Source organism: Lampetra planeri, chromosome 51, assembly GCF_965212315.1.
Source record: "Lampetra planeri chromosome 51, kcLamPlan1.2.h2, whole genome shotgun sequence".
In the NCBI taxonomy this organism is placed as follows: Eukaryota; Metazoa; Chordata; class Hyperoartia; order Petromyzontiformes; family Petromyzontidae; genus Lampetra; species Lampetra planeri.
In genome coordinates, this window is record NC_136157.1 from 2,674,917 (window position 1) to 2,692,286 (window position 17,370).

Sequence of the window (17,370 nt, forward strand, 5' to 3'; positions counted from 1 at the left end):
AATTTTTTATACCCCCACATCTGGGGGGGGGGTCCAATTTCTATAACGTTTTGATTCAGTTGACAGACAAACGGACAAAGGGCCACGTGGAACGCCGGGCTTTGAAAATAGAACACGTTCCTTCGGAGTGGGCTGGTAGGAACTTGGTTGGACAGCGCATTCGTGCACGACAGACAAATATGCACGACAAACATACAAATAATCCCTGGTGGGAAGTGTGGAACCTGTTGTTCCTACCTGTATAAAAGATAACTTGACTTGAGGTAACCAGGCAGCCAGCCAGGTAGCCAGCCCCCTTAACTATCGCCCCCCCCTTGCTTAGGCCCCTCCCCCTTGCTTAGGCCCCTCCCCTTACCCCCCCCCCTCCCTCAGGCCCCTCCCCTGACCCCCCCCCCTCCCTCAGGCCCCTCCCCTGACCCCCCCCCCCTCCCTTAGGCCCCTCCCCTGACCACCCCCCCCCCCATATCCTTAAGCCCCTCCCCTGACCCGCCTCCCTTAGGCACCTCCCCTCTCCGTACCCGGCAGTCGGTCTCCACCAATCAAAGAGCTGTTTATATTATATATATATTTATGCACGACAGACAGACAGACAAAAATCCCTGGTGGGCAGTGTGGAACATATTGTTCCTTCCTGTATTACACAGCGTCTAAATGCGACCGAAGTCCGAGATGCCGCACAGGAACGGCGGGCATATTTCCATCTCGTCTCGAGACACCGGGAGGTAGTCGGAGCAGAGGGGGAGAAAGATCTTGGACCTCGACTGGGACAGGGCGCTGTGGGCAGGAATCCGACAGTACGGACGGCTGTGGAATGGATTTCCACTCAACGACGAGATAAAGAGTGAATGCGTGTTGAAGGGATTGGAGTGAGACGATAGGTGTGTGGAGGGGAGTAGAGTGAGATGAGAAGGAAGAGCATGTGGAGGGAATTAGAGAGAGGGAGATAAGGGAGAGGTCAGAGAGTGCGTGGAGGGGAGTAAAGTCAGAGGGGAGAGGTAGGGGAGTGCATGGAAGGGAGGAGAGCGAGATGAGAGAGAGTTAAGGGGTGAGTCTACAAACAACAACATTGCTGTTGTAGATCCTCTATGGTAGCGAATGCTCGTTTAGTTTTCGCGCGAAACGTTGGGCATTGGCCGATGCAAATGAGCCACACAAACCACCGAGTCGTGTAAAAATACCTACGACATTTATTTCTTATTTCATTCTCTGGCCGCGGCGTCCAAACCTCTCACAACTCCACTCAAATCTCTGCCAGTTTTTCCATCGGAGCATCTGCACAGTTCAAAACGTCGACACAGTGCCTTTGCTCGGACCCGAGTACAAGTGCTCGCCGTCCCGTTGAGATTTGCTGGACTGTTGGGTTTTAATTCGCAATACCTCGTATTAAATATCAGCCTCGCCGCCACCGCTCACGATTTACGCGCACACACACATTCTATTTGCTGTTAGGATTTAAAAAAATACAAATTACCACCACATTGCACACTATGTGCCGCACGCACGCACGCGGTCCCACAGTAAAATAAGAAGACCAATAAGTTAATGTCAACAAATGACGATAAGTAAATGCAAGTGTTTAGTTTTGAATGTACATAAAGTGATGGCCCGGGTGGCTACAGTTTAGGCTACATCCAGGTAATAGTCGCGGTTTAACAACGGCTTGAGAACATTGAAGGGGGGGGGAAGGGTGGTCATTAGGGGGGGGGGCAGCTTGTTCACATTTCGGAGAAATGAAAAGTTTTTGTTCGATTTCTAGGCGCGTATTTCCTCCCCAGCTTTCATTGCCAAAAGCCGTGCGGATCGACCGTTAACCCCCGCCCCCCCCCCCCCCCCAGAAGTGCGCATCTCAATGGCGCCGCGTAAAGAACCAGAAGCGTCGTAAAAGAGGGTGCAAGCCCTGTGAGTGCTCAGTTCCGCGCGCCACTGCTGGCCGGGTAAGGGCCTCCCCCCCGCCACCGCCCCAACTCGAGGAGAGTTCTAGAGAGCCAACCTCTTGACAGACATTCCTGGGCCTCTACCCTTCCACGCCGGCCAGACGCCTTGAAAGAGCTGCTAAGAGCACCCAACGGTTGACCGCACCTGCGGGGGTCACGTACGCGCTACCACCGCTGGGTGGGCAGAGGGGGGCCGCAGGGACATCGGATCGAGCCGGCGGCCTCTGCGTCACAGGCAGGGCCAGGGTGCCGATCGGTGGATGCGTTCCGCTTGAGATCACTTACCACAATTGTACAGCCTCCGTAAAACCCCACGTTTTAAAATATTTATACATCTCCGCGTAACTTAAAGGGCGCACGTCTGAGGGTCATGCACATTGTCGTTGTAACCTTTTGACCCCCCCCCCCCGCCACTACTGAACATATGTGAAAAATAGCTTTGTAGCTCATCATATTCCTCCAGTATAAATAAACATTCGGATTCTGTCGTGTTCCGCTGGTGATAGATACACACGCCATCTGACCCACCTGGGGTAGTACCGGTTAACCTACACGTCAACAGAGCAATTTGTTTATCGACGACAAAGTGCACGGGACTCCAGGAGATGCAGCGGCCGCGCTGTGGAGCCGGGGATGGGGGGGGGGCGTCCACCAGACCATCGCGAGAGTTCAGTTGGCGCGGTCGACTCGACACTCGTGATAACGGGTGCTGGGGTCGCAGAATTGCGACGGCTGCACCAAGGTTCTGCGACAGCCGCAGGGATGGGGATCGGGAGTGGGTGAGACAGGTGGGGCCATGGGTTGAAAGTGGTTCATCGAACGACAAGGCACTGGGGTCATTCCACACCTCCTCCTCCACCTCATTGCGTCTGCTCCTCCTCATCGCACCACCTCCTCCCACTCTTCTCATCACGTGCCGGCTCACTGCTCGGCCTTGATGTACAAAACTTTGCTCTTGTCCTCTGCGTGCTCGGTGACGGTGTCGAAGGACCGGGGCACGCTGTCCTCCTCCTCCTGCGCGGCTCGCTCCAGCACAGGCAGCCGCTTGGCCGTGAGCGCGTGGTGCTGCTGCTGCTGCTGCCGCCGCCGCTTGGTGGTGCTGACACGCCGGCGGAAGGTGTCGCCCGCGAGGAAGTAGAGCACCGGGTCGATGCAGCTGTTGACGCTGGCGAGCCCACGCGTCACCTGGTAGACGGCATAGATGCGGGCCGACAGCTCGCACTCGTTGGGCCCCAGGTAGAGGCGGGCCAGGATGTTGACGTTGCGCATCACGTGGTATGGCAGGAAGCATACAGAGAAGGAGATCATGACGATGACGACGAGGCGCAGTGAGCGCTGCCGCAGCGTGGCATTGGACAGCTGGTGCTGCACAAGCTTGCACGCGATGAAGCCGTAGCACACGAGGATGACGACGAAGGGCACCAGGAAGCCGAGCACCGTCACGGCCAGGTTGTAGGTCAGGTAGCGCTCCAGCTCATCGTCCGGCGCCGTGTCGTAGCAGGTCTTGCCACCAGAGTGGTTCTTACCAGTCTTGGCGAAGATGAGGCTGGGGAAGACCTCAGCGACCACCACGGCCCATACGACGGCGCTCATGAGACGTGCGTGCCGGCGCTTGAGGCGCCCAAGTGAGCGCATGGTGTGCACCACGCCGGCGTAGCGGTGCGCCGAAATGCAAGTGAGGAAGAGGATGCTCCCATAGAGGTTCACGTGGAAGATGAAGCGCTCTGCCTTGCACCACGCCTCGCCGAAGATCCAGTCGGTGCGGTTGAGATAGTAGAAGATGAGGAAGGGCAGCGTGAAGATGTAGAGGAGGTCGGCGAGTGCCAGGTTGAACATGTAGACCGTGATGCTCGTCCAGGGGCGCATGCGCGCCGAGCTGAACATCCAGAGGGCGAGGCCGTTACCGATGAGACCGAGCACGAAGGCGATGCTGTAGAAGGTGGGCAGCAGTATGTGCTGGAAGGCCTTGTTCAGCTGGCAGCGATGCTCCTCACTCCCGTTGGCGCTCACCGTAGGGCCCGCGGTCGAGTTGAAATTGTCGGCCATTGCCGCCGTCGCGTTCACGGCGGAAGGATTTGCGGGTCGCGGGCACTACGTACCGCTGGGGATTCCCCCCCCACCCACCCCTGTGCACCCTGGAGGTGGCTAATTAGGCAGGTTTCAAATTGATTTAAAAGCGGTTTTCACGCGAGCAGATGTTAATCATAAAACGCTCGACGGCTGCGTGGCTAAAATTCATATATATATATTTAAAAATTAATATCTCTGTCTCTGAAGAGGAGATAACTACTTAGCCGAAATGCAAAGATAAAGTGAATTGAATGGGGCTTGTGTCTTGGGAGTATTAATATCCCCTCCACTGATGGCCCGCCGCCACTTCTCCGTCTATAAATATCTGACGGGGCCCAATTTTATCTGTGGCTATCCTGTATCAATCAAGCCCTGCCCAGCAACATCGAGTGCCGTGTTAGCCGATCCTCAAACGACCATCCTCAGTTCTGTGTGGTACTACTGACGATAGTCATCGACAAAGTTGAAAACTATTCAAAGGCGGTGGGGGGTAGAGGCGCAGCCCTGCAACTGCTTGTGCCCACCACACTCTGATGGAGGACTGAGCCTCCACGGGACTTCGGAGCTCTAAAGGGGTAAAGAAGTCAAGTGATTTATTTTATAAAATCTCACACGAGGAGATTTCGGTTCACTTCAATGCGAGATAAACCCCCGCAAGGCGAAACGCGCGGGGCATAATTCGCGCTCAGCAATTTCCACTTGCGAGGAAAATCCTGCGGCCTTTTTCTTCTTTTGGACGGTGATGAATTGATCAGCAACGGTGTAAATGTTCACTCCGGGGTTAGTGACCAAGTCAAGTGGACGGCTTCGGGAGTAGCCCCCCCCCCCTCCCCGGGTGAATAATATTTTTTTCACTCTTCTGGCAAACGATCGAAGAGGGCGATCGATGTCGTCGAACGTGAACTTGTCAGGTTATTTGAGGTCCCCTCGCCCCACCCCACGCCGCGCCACCACCCCCGGGCCTTTAGCTGCAAGCGATTTTCCCACCAGAGAGGTGACCTCCACGGTGAGACGGCGTCGGCTCCACTCGCGGGCGTTGCAGCCGAAGGCAGGCCTACAGGGAGAAACAGAGGCACGCGCGTTGAAATCGCCATCGCTGGTAGATATGGACGCGATATCATGTGTCGGGGCAGCGCTCTCACGGACGACCTTTTGGCAATTTTCTGGGAATTATATTTAAACTTTTCCATTTCATTGAGGTGGGGAAATGCAACACAACCACAAAGATCGACCTGATTTCATCACATGCTGGGAGACAAAAGACAAAGATCCCCCGTATAGCCTGAACAGACTGTAGGAGCAAGTGCTGTTAGCGAGCACCTATGAAGGCCAGCATGGCACACGAGGTGGGTGGCCAGCACCACACCCAGCCACCTTTATCTCCCTCATGGCAATGTTTCCACACCGTACCAGCAACTACATTTTAGGCTGAGTCGACCGAGGAGAGGCCCCGGACTGGTTACAGATAATCATCACTCGTGTTGGCCGTGAGCGGGAATTGGACCCGGGTCGCCAGGTTTGTAGCGCAGCACGCTAAACGCTACACTACCGCTCCCCACACACAACCTCTCCATCATCACCAAGCCTCACTAGGCCTAAAAAAGCCTGAAGTTTATCCGGCAAATCTAGTGCCAAATATAGCTTCATGAACCAGACTGCTGTTGCTGTTGTACGGTCTACTGCCACTGCTATGCATTCTGCTGCTGGTGTTGTCATGCCTGCCTGCCTTCCTGCCTGCCTGCCTGACTGCCAAAGTTGCCTGTTCTACAGCAAGTGGTTGGTAGGTTCGAAGTCGCAATCAGTGAGCATCATGGCTGCACTCACCGGTATGCATGTGTATGTTGCACTTCCTTCCTACCATAGGTCGCCAACCGTGCTAAATCGGACGCGAGGACGACTTGAGCAACAATTGGCAATTAAGTTTCACACACACGCAGGTCACGAGAGGTCGTGGGGTTTTAGGGAAAACCGCAAAAAAATGTTCAGGAAATTGGAATCACGTTGACAAACATTGCACGCCAGACGGCCGTAAACTTAAAGAGCGTGACAAAGTAGCACCGAGTTGTAAAATCATCTGGTGATGCTGCTGCTCCGTTGGCAGTGATGCACAAGTGCAATTAACAATTAACCTCAGCGCGTTTCCCCGTCAAGAGCACCATGAGGCTTTAAAAAGAAAACATGACATCCAACGTCTCGGGAAATGGCTCTTATTCTTCACACCACGTGGTGCTAGCTGCACAGAAACACCACACGCCAGGGGCAGTTGCCGAGCCAGTTCTGTACAGCAACTGTTGTAAATGGACTCCTCTACATACGAACATTCGACTTACAAACTTTAAAAGATACGAACAAACCCGGTACATATGTCCAGTTGCCTGTTCGGACAGAGATTCGTAAGTTCAACCACCGCACAATGGACGGCGGCAGTGGCATTTACATCTGCAGAACGTGAAGAACCAGTGGCATCTACATCTACAGGAGATTATACGACTTTTCAAGCCATTCCCCGTGTTTAGTCTACATGCCGTATAACATGTTTGGAATCGACAGGAGTTCAGTTGCGAACAAATAGACTTACGAACAGACCTCAGGAACCTAACTCGTTCGTAAGTAGAGGAGGCCCCTGTATAGTTGGACTACAAGTTCCAGAATTGATGTGCGAGTTTCTTTGATTTGAGCGATTTTTTTTCTGTACAGCAACTGCTGTAAAGTTGGATTGCAAGTTCCAAAATTGATTTGTGAGTTTCTTTGATTTGAGTGGGTTTTTTTTAAATTTCTTTTCTATTGATTTTTTGTTATATTTTTGGAATGTAAAAATAAATGTGATAGCATTGTAAGCTGCAAACGGATACGCGGGTGAATAAAGAATATAAATACACTGCAACGGGAAACATTAAAACCCACCAGGTTCCAGCGTGCAAAAACGAAATTGGCTAGCGAAGAGCTTAAACGTCGTAAAGGGGCCAGCGGTCCCAAAAGAGCAGCAGCTTCTGGAGTACGGCAAATTGAAATGCGGAGTTCAACATTTGGAAACGGGATGCATAAAATATATGGCATCGCGTAAATGCTCATCCGGGGCCGGATGAGGGCCTCCCCACGCTGCGTAGGTCATCGGGGTTATTGGACCATAGCACAGGTCTGGCTTGGTGAAGGCAGGGAGCATAGATATACAGCACAACAGGAGATATTTTTCACACTGCCCTCTGCTGACGATGTAGTCCCGAAGTCTGTGTACAATGGCTGCATTTTAAACGGTGGCTTGCTATCCAGGCTCAGGCCTGCTCAGCTTGCGCGATCGGACGACATCAGGCGCAATTGCAGGTGACTTGGTCCATTTGCTGTCAAAGCAAAACAACCTAAGTGTAAGCAGCAGCAACAACTACGTAACATTAGAATTAAAACGACATAATAAATTGGATTTACACACACGTTCTAGTTTAACACCTAGGCTTTCGCGACCAATATCCATAATACAGGTTTTTTTTTGGGGTTAGATCACGTAAATATATTAATGTGTCTTTAAACCTGCCACCACCCGACACAGCCAATTAGTAATGTTTGCTACGTAAACAGAACATGCCAATTTGTTACGAGTACAGCACACCGGTGTGTTGGAGAGCAAAGCCACGATATTTACTGGCGAACCGTCGTACTCAGATTGTAAATGTTTCAGTGCATACACGTAACACACAGAGACAACGCTTCAAACACAAACGTGCATGGTTTTTATGCAAACTAAAAATGCATGCTTAAGTTTCATATTAAAAGAGATTTTGCTTTAAAGGTTATACAACCAGCATCGACCATCCCAAATAGTGACGGGTCCTGTCCAAGTCACATGATGGTTAACATCTCACTGCAGTGGCGAGATGTTAACTACCTCGCCTGCTATACAGGAGGTCATGGGTTCAGTCCCGAGCCTTAACGCCTGATGTATATTTGGAGTTTACAGATCTCTCTCTTCCAGTGATCACGTGGATGTTTCTCCGGTTCCTCCGGTTTTTCCCTCCCGACGTAGAATCAACATGCGCTTAGAGCATTTGGCTGCAAAAAACTTCCACATGATGATAAGCCACTTTTTTGAGCGATAATTTGTGATGGCCAGGTTGCTTCTGAAAAAGAACTACATTGCTCAGTGGGCCTTACCTTGTAAAAAAAATAGTGAAACAAATATTCTCATTCTGATCAAATGGAATGCGACGTCACATGGGGCATGCAATATTTCGATATTCCGCGTCGGCTGCTTTTACTCCACATGGCCAGACCAGAGAGAGCAGGAAGGCTGTTGCCACAGTCGGAACTAAAAAAAAAAGAAAACGCAGGGGAAGAGAGAAAGAAAAAAAACTCCCAAAAAAGCAAATAACGCCCATTCTTGTCCCAAGTGGAAACTCATGCAAGTCGTGCGTCCGCACCCAGAAAAAAACTGCACCTAACTTTTGTAACTGTTTGTTTTACAATGCAATTACGGCTGCACCTTGCAACCCCACACCCCCCGTGCACACCAACATACAACGGACTGTGCCGTATGCAAATTTTTTTTCTTGAAGCGCAAATCGTTGGGCCCACTTGGTTGCACGGAATACATTTTTTTGTCTTTTACTTGTGTTTTTTTTTCCCTTCCCTAATTTCATTCCGATTGCGCTATCGGCGCCCCCATGCCATGAGATTAAATCGACCGTTCGGATCTCTCGCAGGGCAGAGAAAAAAGCCTTCGTGCTGGTGGAAGGCCCGCTGAAGTGGATGTGACAGAACTACATCCGAGATCCCTCCGAGTGAGCTCTGGTCAACGACGCACTCTGTCGCTGAGAGTAATGTACATAATAGTCATTGCATCGCAGTCCAACTGACTTCCCAGAGCATGTTATTTAGCCAAAAAGTGATTGTGCAATATCATTGGTGACCGGGCTGAGACCACCATCACCTCGCTACACTTGGGATCCCGGTTTAATCACGGTCAGCTGCCTGGATTCGAACCCAGGACCTCAGTGGTGCCAACCCAGACCTCTGATCTCCAAAGCCAATCGGCAGACCTCAATTAAATCACTAAACAATACGTATCCCATATTCCGGTGCTTTGAAGCAAACAGTTTTGGTAGATTTGTGAACTTCAAAAATGTGCCGGGCTGCAAGGTGGCCTCGAGGTAGCAGTACAGCAAGTGGGTTCCTGCCCTGTCTGCCCCGACCTTTGAGTGTTATCCCCTTGTATGCCTCGTGCAGTGTTCTCTGTCTAATCAGTTTCCTTCCACGGGAAGCCAAACACTGAGGACAACAGAACGAGTCAAACGTCCCATGCAGTGTGCAGCCCTCCTGAAAAGGAGTTACTGGACCAGGAAACAACAACCATAATAAAAACAAAGCACAGTTAAAACCGCATGCCTGCAAAAAGCTTATCACTGCAATCTTACGTTCACAGTGGTTCACTCTCCATCCACTGCTACATTATTATTCCTGTAACTACATAACACTGCTGTGGTAGCCACACCGTGCGGAGCACAGATGGCTATGTACGGTGCGAAAGAAGTTCAACGCGCACACATGCATGCAATGAGTTTCGTTCCCAAAAATTCCCGAGGGAATCTCCCCTATCTGCCCTTTCGGTCACTCACACGAGGGCTCCTTCCTCTGTTGGTCATTCAACTCGACGCACGCTGTAGATGCTTTATAACCAAGGTTACAATCATTACTCAAACCCCCACCCTAACCACCCCGTAGGTAACTGGGGGGGGGGGTGTGGGGGAAGAGTATTAACTCGTAAAGATACGTGATCCAATATGAACCAAACTGTTATTTGCAAGCTTGTGCTGCGATAAGGGACTCGGCCTATCGAAGACCGGTCAGGGTTACTGGCCAAAACTTGGTGTAACGTGCAGACGCGTTTTGCCGTGGCAGCCGCCCCGTCGTCTCAAGCTTCCGAGCTGCTAATTCTACATTTCCCAAGAACAAACGCGCGTTGTAAAGGGGTTTAAGCAAACTGAGCTACTTTTTTTGTTATTTGACCAGGTAAGGCCCACCTGGCCACAAACGGTAGCTCAAGGAAGTGGCTGATCCTGTGGAAAATGTATGGCAACAGCCAAATACTCTGAACGCGTGATATTGATTCTAAATGTGGAGGGGAAAACCGGAGGACCCGGGAGAAAAATCCACACGACCACGGGGAGAGAGAGAGAGACACCGCAAACTCCAAATATACAGCAGGTGTAAGAGGTCGGGTGGTGGGCGGTTAACGCGATCCAACACAAAAACCATTATGATGAAAATACAATTCTCTGACCAAATTCTTTGTTAACACTGCTTTACAATCAGGCACAGCACCACCCGGAACACGCATCCCAGTTTCACCGCACCTCACAAGCTAAGCGGCGCCGAGCTTGGATCGTGCCTACATGAGTGACCACCATGCATACCAGGTTGTTATAGGTTGCTGCTGCTGCGTGGTGGTCAGCTCAGCGGAATAAAACATTTGTACTGCACTTCTACGCTCCCCCGCCTATGCTCGCCGCGTTCACCGACAGACACCGATCAGCGCAGTGAAGTATGGCTGTATAACCCCACGCCCCAGCACGGCCCGCACGGCGTGGGGAGGCCCTCATCCAGCAGTGGATTGACATAGCGCGGCTAATCGCGTCCACCCGCACAGCAGAAACAACGTGTAGTCTGATGTTTCTAAGCAGTGGCCCTTTATCAAAACCAGGAACATTTATTTATTTATTACATTCATTATAGGAGTCCACCGAGGGAGCGTTTGATCATTAACATCTGCAAGTGTAGAAGACTGCCCAGAATTCAATTGAAACACGTGCTATGCAGCGAGCTCTAAGTTTACAGGGCCCCCCGAAGGAGCAACCGTGTGATGTCGCACTGCATTGTGGTCAAGCGCTCGCTCTCTCCGTGCAATGTCAGCCCACTCGATGATAAACCTCTCCAACGTTGCACGCGGCGACGATTCACGTGGCCTGTTCTACGGTAACGGCGCAGCCCTGCGATCACTCACCCGCGCCACCGCGGGCAGAAGGGTCTCTGCTAGAGAGAACCCTTCTGTAGAGGGCATTTTGGCCGATTCATCCACGCTGGGCGAACATCTTTGAATCGGTGGGTGCACCCACACTTTACCCCACCACACGCGGCCTGCCGATGGACTAATTGTGATTACTGTGTATTGTGTCCGTCAAGGAGCATAAACTACCATCACGTGAACTCCAGTCATGGTCGCAGCAGCGGCTTCTGGCTAACCGTTGAACAAAGACGGTCACTGCATCGCGCGCTTTCAGATGCGCTTCTGCGGCCGTCTGGATTGCTCTTTCTTCCGATATTAGAAAGTCGCTGGAGCTACGGACTCTTTAATCATCTTGATTGACAACTAATTTGTTTTGAACCGATTTTTATGTTTAGTTTATTGTCCTTCGCCTGCACGTCCGATTAGGACGGTTGGATAAGTATGGTGCGAAATAAGTTCAAGTTCAACATTCATGTTCAAAGCTTTATCCAGGCAAAACGACTCATTGAGTGTTCAAGATTTTACAAGATTGGTGATGCTGGCTGGAATTTGGCATACTCCTCCACAGTTGTTCAGGCGTCTTGGAAGAAGTGGGTGCACGAGCATCTTTACCCCACCACCACCACTCGCGACCTTACCCCGATCATCGACTCGCTCTGCCACACACATTGAGAATCAAAGTGCGTTCAGAGTATTTTCCTGCTGCCATAAATTCCCACGTGATAAGCCACTTCGTTGAGCTATCATTCGTGGCCAGATCGCTTCTGAAAAAGGAGCTAACAGATCATTGGACTTCACCTGTAAAATAAAAGAGTTTAGTTTTATATTTATATATAATTTTCGTGATTTCCTTACCTTTCTACACTTTGCACTCGTGTCGTGTTTTTGTTGTAACGCTCTAACCCGTGCCCCTACTGGACATCTGTGAACGAGAGCTCGATGGCCTAATCGCATCCCTCCAGTAATAAATAAAAGATCCCCATTCTGATTCTCCTGCTGGGTGGGACCCGAGGCGGCGAGTGGAGGGGGGGTTTGAGAACATTGCACGGTTATTGTTTAAACTGCCACGCAGGAGAGATCATAGGGGTGACCTCTGGATTGCCAGTCCAGCGTGCTAATCGTTACACGGAGGCGGCATGGACATGTGGCTGGTTTGTTGAGAGAGAGAGAGAGACAGAGAAAATCCGATACTTCCTCTCCTAGTTTGTAGATATGAGTATCGGCTTACGATGAAGAGCACCAACGGGCCGCATAACGCATTACCCAAAGCGCACTCGCGCACTCCTCGCACTTGTCGTAAACATTTTCCAAAAAGCTCTTTCCAGAAATCCCCGGGACCATTGAAAGCCCGCACTCGTGTATGCACCCGAGCAGGCGCAGAGCACGACCGATAACGCGTTCTGGAAAAAGAAAACCGGTATACATGGGCACGCAAAGGTCGTGGTTTTCGCCAATCTGTCACCGTTTAACGTATCGCGTTTAATTGATCTCCCCGCGATAGGTGCTGCCGCGGCGTTGGCACGTGTGCGAAAATAGGGCGCGCATGACGCACGGGTATCGCGTGGTCTCTAAACGCGGCTACCGGGCCAGGCACACGACACAGGATATAGGCTGGACTCTACCCCACGACCACTGCCCTATTAGTATCTGGAGCCTCATCAGTTTCCCCAGGACGGCTGCCACTAACTACCCTTCGATACGATCCCGATCGCTGTGTGATTATACGAGCGGTTTGTTGGAGACCGATACCAGTCGGTTGCCCTATGCCCTTTCGTTGCCTTTGCACCGCACATGCCTCCTCCTCCTCTGTGTGTTCCTCCCCCTCCTCCGATTGCACAACGCGGCACTATTTGATTCTATTCCTGCGCATGGCAGCGATAAGCCCAAGAGCTAAATGCCAGTTGTCGAGATTTTTTGCCAGGCCGATGCCCCGACAAGCCCCGATTACCCACCGCGGCAGACCTCGGGTAATTAACCAGGGGCGAGAACGCGCGGATACCTCACGTAGACGTGCTTTGTCCGTCCAGTTTGTAGCGAGGGCGCTTTATACAATATCTGTAAATGACCAGGACAGATCCCATCGTTACAGAAGGACATTAGTGCAGGCTGCCCGGACAACAACAAAAAAACACCCACGAGATTCAAACAACAACAAACAAAAACCGCAGCAACAACAACAACAACAGGGAAACACGTGAAGGGAAAAGCACTCGGACTTGGTTTCATTTTGGCAAATGAAACGAGCATCGGCGTGGGACCATCGAGGTTCAGCAGCACAACGATGGATTTTGGCTTCAATCCATCTTCTGTTGTCCACAATGTAGCCCAGTGGGCAGCAGCAGCCTATAGCACCTGATTTTTTTCATGCGTGGTGGTCACCCATCCAAGCACTATCCAGCACGTACAGTCACTTATAGCCATCGGACAAAGGTGGTCACCGCATCGCGTGCTTTCAGAGGAGCTCCATGCGGCCGTCTGGAACGCTCTTCCTTCCGAATATTAGGAAGCGACTGGGAGCTGTGCACTTTAAATCATCAAGATTGTAAACGTATTTCTTTAGAACTGCTTGTTGCTCTCTTTAGTTTGTTGTCCTTCCACGGCACCTCCGATTAGCACGATTGGCTACGTACGGCGCCAAATAAGTTAAACATACCTACATACAATCACTTGCGCGCGAGTCTTTTATATATACACGTAACAACAATAATATCCACAGCTCCAGGCTTAAGCCAGTCTTCGGGCTGCTCCTACAACTTTCCTTGTCCTTTGCTCCGCTCTTAATGTGCTGATCAACTCTTCCTCAAACTCCATCCACGATGAGCTTCATCTCCCTGCCTCCTCCCTTCCTCTCATGCCGTCTCCCCCCATCGCCTCTCCTCTCGCTCTCTCGCGGCAACAGCGCAGGGGGCAGTGGGCAGGGGGCAGTGGGCAGGGGGCAGTGGGCAGGGGGCAGTGGGCAGGGGGCAGTGGGCAGGGGGCAGTGGGTAGGGGGCAGTGCCAGCGGACAGGGCCAACGGGCAAAGTCACCCGACCGGGATTACGCACAGCAGCAACAGCAGCAGCAGGGGGGGCACCCTCGTGCGACGATAGTCATGAGAGTCGCAAAGCGAAGGGTGCTTTCCTGGGTACGGCGGAGCGCGATGCGGGTAACAGAGCGACCATTCACCGGGGTCTGTGGAGCACTTTCGAATAAAAATACCGTTTGGCGCGGGGCAAAGACACATCGACACGGATCCTCTCTGACCATCTTCTCTTTTCCGCAAGCTCTGAACCAGCTTGCCCACGTTCACGAAACGTGTTAACTCTTGTTATCTATTACTAAGAGATAAACTAAACTATTTTTAATTTGAGCAGGTAAGGTCCACTGAGTTACATCGCTCTTGTTTTAAGAAGCGACCTGGCCACAAATGATAGCTCAACGAAGTTGCTTATCACGTGGGCATTTATAGCTTCAAGTCAAGATTCAGCCACATATTCTTGATGCATGTAAAGTGTGGACTCTCCATCTTCGCTGGTGGACTCTCTAAACAGGTTTCTAAGTGTGCAGGGAAAAGCCGGAGGACTTCAGAGAAAGTCACACGCGACCACGGGGAGAGAGACGCCGCAAACTCCAAACCTACAGCATGCGTCAGGGTCGGGATCGAACCCACGAGTCTTAACTCGTTTTATCGGTTACAATTCTGACAGTGCTTTTTGTTGCTGGCCGGCTTGATGTTTGCTGCCTTTGGGCCTACCGTAATCAGCAATTATGTTTAAAATAAAAATTACTTTCGTCACTGTTTGTTGTCGTAACGTTCTTATCCGCCCCTAACTGGACATCCGTGAAAAAAAAAGCTTTACAGCTCATCAGATTCCTCCAGCATAAATAAATATTCTTGTAAGTGACGGAAGTGGTCGAGCGCTCACCCGTTCAGGAGCGCGTCGTTGGCGGGTCAACGACAATTCCACTCGGCCACTCATCGATGCTTGGCAGTGCCCCGAGTAAATATCGTCCGGTGGCCGCGTGGTCCCCCCCAACGAGGTGAAATAAGTTCGGGTCCTGCCCGCGTGGCCGTGATAATTATTCCAGAGAGGCCACAGAATCATGTTTGAGATTTTTGTTTGTTTGTTACAAACGTAAAGGAGGGTGCATTGTTTGTAGATACCCCACTGAAAAAAAATATTTTAAAAAGATACTCGGAAAAGAAACTAAGTTTAAATTCAAAGTCTGTACACGTTCTCTCACTAATCTCGATAAACTTTCACACACACACACTCATTACATCTGTTTACCACTCTCTTGACACACTGTTGCCCAACATAATATTGCCCCGCCTGCATCGCTTGCAACTTCCAAAGATCAGAATCATAATAGTTATTTATGCTGGAGGAATCCGATGAGTTACAGATCACTTGTTTACAGATGTCCAGTATGATGCTCAGGGTGAGATCATGATAATCGCTGCCTCGCTCTTTCGTGGATGTGTTGTCGCTGTCTCCGATGTACATGTGTTTTCGGAATGTTAACCGCGCGGTGTCCGACGTTTCGCTCCACATGGTGGGAATTTCTTCTTCAGGAACGGAACTGAACATCCATTTCCCCGGGGGAGGACTTTATAATTGAATGTTTACTTCGCAAAGAAGTTAAACATTCAATTGTCGGACATCACGTGGAACAAACAACGCGATATAACCTGAATAAAAAAAACATCAGTGAGTTCTACAAGAGACTAATTAGAAATCATCGATGTGCTCTATATCCACATATCACTACATTTACAATGACAAAGATTCCCCTATAGCCTTAACAGACTGTAGGACCAAGTGCTGTTAGCCAGCACCTACGAAGCCCGGCATGGCACGCGAGGGGGTAGGTGGCCAGAACCACGCCCGGCCGCCTTTGTCTCCCTCGTGGCGATGTTTAGACACGGCACCAGATACTCATTTGAGGCTGAGTCGAGCTAGGATAGGCCCAGAACCGGCTAAGATCATCTTCGCTGGGGTTGACCGTGAGCGGGAATCGAACCCGCGTCGCTGGGTTCCTAGTGCAGCCGCGCTGACCGCTGCACTACCGCTCCCCATATACAAGTCACTGTGCACACACACAAAGTATACATGCGCATGCTATGACTGAGCTCAATGCATGCGCCCTATTGCGCAACAGACTCCCCACATGTGGTTTCTGCTGTGGAACCAGACGCCCAACCTACCTCTCCGCGAAACTTGCACGGGCGAAACCCAACGCGAGGCGAGACGAAAAGCCTCCGTGCGTGCCGCGGTAGTAACCCCGACGCTCGAAACGTCGGACACACGGACGGAGGCAGGCGACGCAGCGTAAAACCCGCGTGGCGAGAGACACCGAGAGAGAGAGACAGAGAGACGCACATGCACACCACACAGAGATAGAGAGAGCGCCCTTTGCTCTCAAGGGCTCGGTAGCGGAAGAGCTCTGTGGCGTCAAGAGATCAACAGAGAGTGAGAGACGGAGAGGCGCGACTCTCACCCCACACACACACAGATAGAGAGACGCACACACTCACACCAGAGAGAGAGAGGGGCGCCCACTCTCGCAGCCACTGAGCAAGCAGCGAAAACAGGCACAGAGGGGAGGGCTTCGCCAAACACGACGCAACTTTTGCCGTGCGGAGGGCGGGGTCTTGTGGGCTGCTCGAGTGGGGGGTGTGGGAATGTTGTGTGGCGGTGTGACTGGGTGAGTGGATACGTGCTCAAATGTGTGGTTGAGCCGTTGTGTATGTAGCGGCGGGGGTGGTGTGAGTGCGTGGTTGGGCGGTTGCCGTGAGTGGCCGGGTGGTTGGATGAGTGGCTGTGTGGTTGGGTGAGTGGATGGGCGCGTGATTGGGTGGTGGTGCGCGTGGCTGGGTGATTGGGTGAGTGGCTGTGTGGTTGGGTGAGTGGGTGGGGTCCATGGTTGGGTGGGTGTGTGCGTAGCTGGGTGCACGGTCGGGTGAATGGCTGTGTGGTTGGGTTAGTGGCTGGGTGGGTGGATGAGTGGCTGTGTGGTTGGGTAAGTGGGTGGGGTCCATGGTTGGGTGGATGTATGCGTAGCTTAGTGCACGGTTGGGTGGTTGGGTGAGTGACTGTGGGGTTGGGTGAGTGACTGGGTGGTTGGATGAGTGGCTGGGTGAGTGGGTGGATCCATTGCTGGGTAGGTGTGTGCGTAGTTGAGTGTGCGGTTGAGTGGGTGCGTTAGGGGGGTTGTTGCGTGGCTGAATGAGCGATTAGATGCGCGTAGGTGGATTGTGTGTGGCTATTTGGGGTGGATCGGTGGTCGGGGCTCGAGTTAACACCTGAAATCCCTTCCGGAGGCAACATTTCTGAGCGAGAAGCAGCAGCAGAAGCAACCCGGACTCCGCCTGCCCATGGTCGTCACCC

General features: G+C 51.6%; 1 protein-coding gene across 2 annotated transcripts; it reads right to left on the minus strand.

Annotated features, from left to right (window-relative positions):
- Positions 1–1,164: 1,164 nt before the first annotated feature.
- On the minus strand, positions 1,165–16,809 carry LOC144734399 (P2Y purinoceptor 1-like). 2 transcript variants are annotated; one of them, XM_078616557.1, is made up of 2 exons: positions 16,611–16,809; positions 1,165–5,058 (listed from the first exon to the last, which is right to left on the minus strand). In XM_078616557.1, exon 2 carries the CDS (start codon positions 3,978–3,980, stop codon positions 2,856–2,858), a length of 1,125 nt encoding a protein of 374 aa, XP_078472683.1. In that variant the 5' UTR covers positions 3,981–5,058; positions 16,611–16,809; the 3' UTR covers positions 1,165–2,855. The 2 variants fall into 2 exon arrangements, with proteins under 2 accessions (XP_078472683.1, XP_078472681.1); XM_078616555.1 differs by having other exon boundaries at positions 16,188–16,809.
- Between the last annotated feature and the right edge of the window lie 561 nt (positions 16,810–17,370).

Excerpts from the sequence above, each read along its gene's own strand:
- LOC144734399 (XM_078616557.1), bottom strand. The coding sequence starts at position 3,980 with ATGGCCGACAATTTCAACTCGACCGCGGGCCCTACGGTGAGCGCCAAC.